A 9,113-nucleotide genomic window follows, 5' to 3' on the forward strand; every position below is an offset into this window, starting at 1 on the left:
AGAGTTTGCTGCACTGAAAGTAAAGGGGCTGAATAATTTTGCACGCCCAATTTTTCAGTTTTTTATTTGTTAAAAAAGTTTGAAATATCCAATAAATTTCGTTCCACTTCATGATTGTGTCCCACTTGTTGTTGATTCTTCACAAAAAAATACAGTTTCATATCTTTATGTTTAAAGCCTGAAATGTGGCAAAAGGTCGCAAAGTTCAAGGGGGCCGAATACTTTCGCAAGGCACTGTATTAGCCTTACACAGTGACGATACTGCATTAAAGACTTGTAGGTAAGGATAATATATTTTTTGAACATATATGTTTTTTCACAATGGTTAAATGGGTACAGATCTGTCACACAGCAAGCTGTAAAGCACATACCTTCATCAGGAGGCCCTTCTCCTCTTCTGAACTGTTCCTCCACAGCTTAGTAAGCTGGTAGATTTCAGAGTTGAGGAACTTGTTTAGCATCTTGTGCGCCTCTATATCGTCCTAGTAAACACAGTAAACGAATGAAATCAGAACACAATCTGTGGTTGTACTTAAAACATTTCTACTGTGAGCTCTACTTATTAAGAGCACAGGTTTGACCTAGTCCTGACTGATCACTGCTTTTCTTTGCTTTCATAATTGTACTCATTTGTACCCTATAAAACACTGTTTGAAAATCGCTGGGATACGTAAAAAAAAAAGTGTGGCTAACTAATGTCAATTAATACACTGTACAAAAACAATATACTTGTTTTGTTCTAATAACAAAGAAATAGAAGAAAAAAATAGTTGGCCAACTGATCACGTGTCTGGAATTATTATTTGACTTTATATTAGTGGATTTAAGTTTTGCTAATAAGCAGATAACTGGTCTCCTAACTTTTATCAGAGAGCAGTGTACCCCCTCATGCCTAGTAGCCTGGGGTTACACAGGGATCTTTTTTTTTTTTTATATATACAGTATGTTTATGTTATTATAATAATTTTTGCTGTTCATTGTAACATCACATCAACACTGTGCAAGCCTGACCTATAGAGTACAAAATCACAGTAACGTGATACAAAGTACATTCGAACTTGTCGTATCTGATCCTGTAAGATATGACACCATCATTACCCAATGGACCTGTGCCATGTGTGACTTACATATGCTGCTACCAACTGAATGGTACTGATGGAAACTGACCAATGCACATTTTATTATGGGTCTAAAACCGTAAATTCAGCTCTTAGCAGGTCAGAATTTGTACTCGCTGTCACTTCACATAACTGCCCAGTTTAACCATTGTAAATAAAAGAAAAGTAAAGGATTCATAAAATGACTGTACTGTTAAAAAGCATGCATCCTTGTTGTTGTTTATGTCTCAGGTTAACACACACACAATGTAAAAAAAAACTGTCAGATTACTTTGGCATACACTGAGAAAGCACGTTAAGAACTGATTGGAATGCTGTTTTGTAAACTGAGAAATACTGTACTTCAGTGCTTGTGCAGTCATTTTCACAGATTTTTTTGTATAGAATACATGCTGTGTCGTACTTTGGTGTTTTAGGCACACTGATGTACCTGACGTTGTTCATTTATAATGCCCCGACGTTAATAAAGAAACTACAATATACTAAAACGACTTCCTCTGAGATACAATATTAGTATATATTCGCTGGACCCCTGGACCGGTTCTACTATAAATGAATCATTCTTAGACTGGAGTGTCTGCTCCAATGCTAATAAAATCTAGTTAAGATGTCATGTTTGTAATGCTTATTGGATGCAGAGAAGGTGCACAATACTGTATGAGACGCCCCAGCAGCGAAAACACGGATCAGTTACTTTACTGCTTTTTCACATCATGCAGGATTACATGGTGGTCAAACAAAACCAAAAAAAAGAGTGTGGTTTTATCCGTGTTTCTTGAAACAAGAGTTGACGTACTTCCCATGGCTGTAATGTAAAAGTAACTTTTAAAATAACCTTGAGGTGCTCAATCTTCTCCTGCAGCCTGCAGGAGGTCTCTGTGCCCATGGAGTTGGCTACGGTACGCTGGGGATCAGCCATGCAGACGGCCACCTGCTCGGAGAGCTTGAGGATGACTTCCTGCTTGGTGTTGTTCTTCTCCATCATGAGCTGCACGTGCTGCTGCAGCTCATTCACTTGGCAGTCCTGCATGGCCAGCCGCTGCTCCAGCTCCTCCTTGTCTTTGAGCAGGGCCTCCAGGCGGCCGTCCAGGTCCGCGATACACCTCTCTTTGTGCCGCACCAGTTCCAGCCGCTCCTGCTCCCCTGCTGCTGCCAGGAACTGTTTGCTGGTCCTCTTCTCCTGCTGTGCTGCCTCCAGGGCCTTGTGAAGCACCAGCTCCTGATTTCAAAACAAAAACACTATGGTCATTTACTCTTAAAGGTGAAGCTTCATGAGCTGTGTTGGAGGTCCCGTAAATAAATTATACTGTAGGTGGTCTCTGAATAATGCACCTGTACTTTCTTTGTAATCTGAACCAGGTGGGATCAGACCTGTTCAGATGATTGTTTGGAGTACTGGTAATAAACTGTACCATACTAAAAATGCCTGGTATAGTATTTGTTTTAGGTTTTTGATTCTTGCATTTCCTGAAAAATCTGTAATATCCCTTTGAATAAAAAAATACTGTTTTACTTATCATATAAGAACAGCTGTTAACATCATGCATTTAATTACAGTTATGGCTACAGGTAAATTCAAATAGTCTACTGTACAATGCAATAGTCTACTGTACAATGCAATTTTCCCTAAAAAACAGCCTGTTGCAGTATTTATTAGTAGTGCATATGAGAAAAGGCTCTGAAGCTCTGCCCTATATTATACGTCAGTGGCCTTAAAACCAATTATCAGACATTATTATTATTATTACTATTTTGTTTATTTTGCAGACACCTTTATCCAAGGCGACTTACAGAGACTAGGGTGTGTGAACTATACATCAGCTGCAGAGTCACTTACAACAACGTCCCACCTGAAAGACGGACCACAAGGAGGTTAAGTGACTTGCTCAGGGTCACACAGTGACTCAGTGGCTGAACTGGAATCTGAGCCGGGGACCTCCTGATTACAAGCCCTTTTCTTTAACCACTGGACCACACAGCCTACTATTTCAATAACAATGTCCTTTTTTTAACCAATTATAAAAGATGAATTCAGTGAAGTGTTTTTAGAAAAGACCAGCAAAATGACTGAAAATTCTGCACACTGCCTGCTGGTGGTCATTTTTCAAACCATTCAGGAGATCAGCTTAACTTGTGTGTTTTTAACAGGCTCAAAAAAGACCTTGTTTTTGCAGCTCTGTTCTTTGTACTCTGAAAGAAGAAAACAATGGTAATGCAATAAAAGTACCAAACACTGGAAATACTGTCCCAGTATTACAATAATAATGAGCAATGGTGTCTTGTAAAGTGGTTTCATTAGGACAACCGTGTCTTTAATCAAGACACAAAAACTAATGATAAAATAAGTCAAAATGCACATGCACAATAAATTCTGTGCACAAATAAAGATTGTGTCTGTTGGTCTAATTTTAGATCAAATATACAATTAGCTACAAACTCTTGCATGTTGCAGATCAGGTGCATTTGAGCACCGCGTTAAAAGTCGTATGGGTTACTAACAGGAAACAAGAAGGCGGCGATGCAAGATTAAAGTTTATGTTTGGGAAGCAATAAAATATGCTTATCGAAGCTCATAAAAATGTAAAAGGACGTTTTGTGACCATACAGGCAAAAATGTAAGCTGTCTTTTTATCATCATAAGATACAGAGGAGTCATGAGCGAAAACCCAGAATTGCATTCAGGAGCTCTATTGTGACTGTTTAGATCTAGTCCTGCAGAAACAGTCCCTGCACAGGGCACAAAATTACCCTTGACTTCCTGACTCACCCTGCACACCATGCCTTTACCAGCTGAGCCCCTCGGGGGCCCCAGAGATTTTGTATTTTAATACACTTGTACTGTATGTGTTGATGACAAAATAATAAAAACATTCTACATTGTAACCTTTATGGATTCATAGGAACAGTAGTACAGCACAAGAGTTTCAGTTACAGACAATGAAGCAACAACAGACTCTCTTCACTGTTTCAGAAGTGCCCTTCAACCTTATTTTACATACACAGCTACTATAGAACATCATACCACCATGTTTATAACAATTTGGATTATCAGCAATACAGTTATCACACTTTTAAAAAGCTCTCCTGTTAGGTAATGCATGAGTTATTCTGCTAAATGCGTTTGCCTTCACACCCAGTGACACCTTAGCCAAAGAGGAAAGAAAATGCACAGTAAAGCAACCAATTTGTGGTCAGCATGCAGGTTTCTGACTTGCATAGAAAAATAGTTAAGACATCACACAGTCAATACAGTAGATCAGTACTTTAATCAGTGTACAAGTGCCTCACAAGACATATTATTTAATAACTCAGTTATCAGTTGTTATGTGCTTAAATATACTTCAGTCACCCAAACCAAACATATACCTTTTGTGACTTGAGCTCCTCAGTGAGCGTGAACACCTCGTGCTGGAGTCTGGATAGTTTGTCCACGGGGCTCCCCTCCTTTCCTGACACCTTTCTCCCCAGAAGGCTGAAGAGAACTGGTCATTTTCTTCTCCCTCTTGTTCATGCTGCTTGATGGAGAACTCTTTCCTCAGTCTTTGCTTCCTGCGCAGACTCGTTTGTAACTGAAGAAACTGAAGGAGCTGAAAGGACTGTAGGTGCTGGCGGTGTCAGAGGTACAGGCGGTGCTGGAGGTGCTAGGAAAGAGAGCAAGCAAAGAAAGCATTTGAAATGCATGAATATTTATTTAATATATATATTTTTTTCTTAAACTTGCTGGTTCTTTATTTTATTCTGGAGCCATCTACCTGACAATATACCCTTCATAATCATTAAACAAAAAAAGAAAATAATGATTATTTCTGGAATTCAAATTTGTTATACACACAAAAATCATCATAGAACCCATAGTACCGATGTTAATTCTAGGGTGCCTAGCCAAAACTACAATTTGCTGCAAAAGAAAATAGTTGTTAAAAAGAGCTGTTGTTTTCAATGAAAGGTGAAATTGGTGAGCTATCTAGTGAGTTTTCTACAAATTTCTTTAAAAAAAGGCTTTATTGACACTCATTCTTTATCTTATTAACAAGCTTTACTCCTGCATGGTTCACCTTTTAGGAACAGGAAACCTCTGCACATTTATAACAGCAGAAAGAGTTCTTACCCTGCATGAGATGAATGTAATAGTTTCAGAGCCACTGTGGTGGTCCCCGCATTGAACTGATCCAGACATGAACTAAGCAGAGACACAGACTTTGCAGGGCAGTTTCCTGTCACTGAAGGACGCACCTGTTGTTTCCCCCAGTATCTGTGTCACAGGATCCTCACAGGGACAGTCTTCCGACTGCTGAATCTTGTCAAAGTTGAACACACTCCGCCTCAGCTCCTGAGCTGGCTTGTTTCCACAGATATTGAGGACTGTGTTCCTGTAAGGGCAAGGCAGAGGAAACACAAACTGACTTCTGAAGGCAAAGTACAGAGAAAACAAAACTAAATGCATAGAAACAAACACACACACACACACAAACTAAAGTAGTACACAACAAATAACAAAATCCAAAGCTCAACTGGTTGCTTCTCTTGCTTACAGGCAGCTGCCTGGATAGGGCTGACTAGTTTACATAACAGGTTTGAATAACTTCTGTAAATTTTCAAATACAAAATGACCTTAGGATAAAAGCACATGTTGCTTCCCACTAGTGAAACTTTGCTGTTATTAAATAGAAGCCAAGGAATATATTTTGGTTACAAAATATTTGGTGCTAGCAAATCATGAGGCAACTGACATTGCCCTAGCCATTGCCGTGATTTTGGTACTTACACTGTACGTAAGAGAGCCATTTAATTCAGTGTGCTTTCCCATTAAGAGGCACATAAAAAACAAGGTATGCAGGTAGTGTCTTACTGTATCTCTGTGATGGGGTGCTTGAGGGAGAGCTTTTGCAGAGCATTTTGTTGCCAGGGGTCTGGCAGACAGGCTGCGGCTTCTCCGACTAGGCCCTTGGGGGTCTTTACTGCTGGAGGAAGTCCTCTGTCCTTCCTGAAAAAGAGCACAAGCATCTCAACTGCCCATCCCTTCAAACAAAGTACACATTTCATACATATTCATTTATCATGTGTGTAACAGAGGACAGGGACCTCTTCAGGCTAGACTAGTTCTTTTGGTGAAGTTGAACAGATGCCTAAGGATAGGCTCACGGTCAGATGAGTAGACACGGGGAGACAGGTAATTCCAGAACGTGTGGGTTTATTCAGAAGAAGGTGCATCAAGTAAACAATCCGTGTTTATAATCACCAATGAGGAGATGATATTATCCGTGTTATACTAGTATCTGTGTTATACTAGTATCTGGGTAATGCTAGTATCTGTGGTCTGTAATAAACAAGAAACAACAATTTCTATAAACCCTGCTTGTTCCATAAACAAGGGATTAAGTAAACTAAGGAAACATTGCGATTGGCAGAGTGAATATGCATGAGCTTACTATGCTATATTTACAATCATTAAACTTAAATCTTACGTATAAGTACTGATATCAACTTAAACAGAATGATGATGAAATACTTATAACTAAGATTATTACTTACATTTCGGCACTGACGCACAGATAGATGATTTATTCGTGTAAGAAAGGGCTTGCTTACTCTCAGCCATCTATGACAATACAGAAAAACCGACTTTCTAAGCTGACTCATAAGGAAACTGTCTCACTAAGATGACGTGTATAAAGAGAACAATAAAACATTCATGAACACTAGAGGGCAGCATTTAACCGTAAATCAAAGACTTTCTAACAATGTGGAAATGCCATTCTAATGTACTGTAATACATTTGTACTTACTTGCTGGACTTCATGGAGTAAATATAATTAAATGATTAGATATACAAATGTATTATTTGGTTCCATTCTCCGTATTTCCAAAAGCTGTAGATATATGTATGTTTTAGTGAAATGAAAATTTCCTTCCCTGCACCTTTTGCTTGGGAAAGTTTCTGGCAACATTAGAGAGTCTCACTCACAACAGCTGTCAGAAACGGTGTTTGCGGGCTGTGTTGTTTAAGCTGCTGTCTTAAGAAAGTACAGGTTAAAAGTATATGTTATTCTTATACCAGAAGACAAGAGTCAGCTGTAAATACTGGGTCTATTTTATTATACATACGGAGGTGCATATACATCTTGCCAGCTTTAAACCTGTATACAGTACCTAGTCTAAAACAGCACCAGATCTAAAATAGTATAAGTCTACTGGGTGTTGTTAATGAGTTCAGTGGTATTTAAATCTGGTGTTGTTAAGACATTTTTACAGCTTGTCTTGTGAGTAGTTTGGACAGGCAAAAGGACTGTAAAATATAAAAATTGACAATTTTATTATCACAGCAGTAAATTGAGAAAAAATAAATAAAACAGCATTGGGAGGGAGCAATATTAACCCAATTTGGTTAACCTGAATCCAAGTATGAACCAAGTATTTCATTAACATACATTCCCCACCATGACTGTAAATTCATGACCATGACATAAGCATTATGAAATGGCAATGCAGTTTCCTGAAAAGTCCCAAGACATGAATGGACGCACAATAAATATTACCACAGAATGTGTACACCTAGTTTAACCAAAATTAGACAGGTGTGACATACAGATGGACAGATGAACAGCCAGAGTCACCTCCAGACAACGCTGTTGTTATAAAAATGGAAACAAGGCAGAAGATAACATCACAAAGTGAATCCCTGTCTAGTTACCATGTTTGTGTTCTCAGCAACTAAGCCTGCTTCAAGGCTTCAAGCACAACAGAGCCGGTGAGTCATCGGCAGAAATGAGACTGTCTCACTGTGAACATTCTCAGCATGGGTACGGGGCAGAATTGAAATCACCCTTTTGTTATTTTGAGTTCTTTCCACCACACAGCACCAACATTCTCCTGTATGATCATCATTTTTGATTGTTTGAATTCATTAAGATATCTGACACCAGACACAATAAACAAAGTCCTGGTACTTTTGTTACCTCACCTAATTAAAGCATTGCATTTCTTGCTTCACATTACACCTCATGAAAATATCTTAGATATAATTACAATAAAGGGCAAAACATGAAAAAATATGTGGTGGTAACAAGAGTATAGCAACACTTTGTAAGCGTTTAGAATAAATAATTTAAATGGGGTTATTCCGGTTCAGCTCTTTTGTTTTGCATGCACACAACACCTACCCTGGAACCCTTTTCTCCATCAGATCACAAACTGAAGAACCCCACCCCACACACAATTTGGTCGACCTGAGCTAGAATTAAAACTGGGCTGTCAGTGAGCTTACCTTCCCAAGGTGCAGAAGGCAGCTCTAACTTTTTGTCTTACTTGTTGGGAAAGTGGTCAAAGTAGCTGATCTGTGAGGCATGCTCTAACTTTTTGTCTTACTTCTTGGGAAAGTGGTCAAAGTAGCTGATCTTTGTCAAAAGTTACATCGTTTACAGTAAATAGAATGTTGGAAGTCTGGGAGTTTTTAAACAATGGGGAGCTTTAGAATGTTGAAAAAAGTCCCATTAAAGTGAATGAAGATGGACAAAAAAAGGATAAAAAGCTTAAAAGTATAAAAGATATCAAAAAGTTGTATACACATTATTCCAGACTGGTCTACACGTTTTAAAGTTTGAACGGCGTTTCTAGCTTAAACGGTGTAAGAGGAGTAGCGTGCCAAAGAATAATAAGAAGAAGAAGTACGTTGAAGATTTAAAGTGGGGACTCTTGCTTCGCAAGCCCCACTAATAAAAATGGTTGGTAATTGTGACAGAGAATGAATGAATCCTCGTCAACAATCTCCCTCTCAATCTCTGAGCAACATACATTATATATAAAATTGCTACTGCTTCAAATTAATTCAACAATCTCTTTCATAATTGATCAAGCTTATCCGTAGATCATTATTACGCACAGTGTTAAGCATGTTAGCTGCAAGCTGTTAGATTGTTAATATACATTTTAAAGACTGAGAACAACAAAGCTAGAACAGTAATGCTTATTTTTGTGTTCACAACCAAGAGCATTTGA

At 38.5% G+C, this 9,113-nt stretch overlaps 2 protein-coding genes across 2 annotated transcripts; both read right to left on the reverse strand.

Annotated features, from left to right (window-relative positions):
• Positions 1-248: 248 nt before the first annotated feature.
• On the reverse strand, positions 249-4,648 carry LOC131728110 (TBC1 domain family member 2A-like). Its single transcript, XM_059019307.1, has 3 exons — positions 4,485-4,648; positions 1,954-2,337; positions 249-482 (listed from the first exon to the last, which is right to left on the reverse strand). Exons 2-3 carry the CDS (start codon positions 2,146-2,148, stop codon positions 345-347), a joined length of 333 nt encoding a protein of 110 aa, XP_058875290.1. The 5' UTR covers positions 2,149-2,337; positions 4,485-4,648; the 3' UTR covers positions 249-344.
• On the reverse strand, positions 4,626-8,187 carry LOC131728109 (TBC1 domain family member 2A-like). The gene is made up of 4 exons (XM_059019306.1): positions 6,651-8,187; positions 5,968-6,102; positions 5,352-5,488; positions 4,626-4,759 (listed from the first exon to the last, which is right to left on the reverse strand). Coding segments are annotated over exons 1-4 (408 nt in total). The 5' UTR covers positions 6,653-8,187.
• Between the last annotated feature and the right edge of the window lie 926 nt (positions 8,188-9,113).

This window comes from Acipenser ruthenus, unplaced genomic scaffold (assembly GCF_902713425.1).
Source record: "Acipenser ruthenus unplaced genomic scaffold, fAciRut3.2 maternal haplotype, whole genome shotgun sequence".
Classification (NCBI taxonomy): domain Eukaryota; kingdom Metazoa; phylum Chordata; class Actinopteri; order Acipenseriformes; family Acipenseridae; genus Acipenser; species Acipenser ruthenus.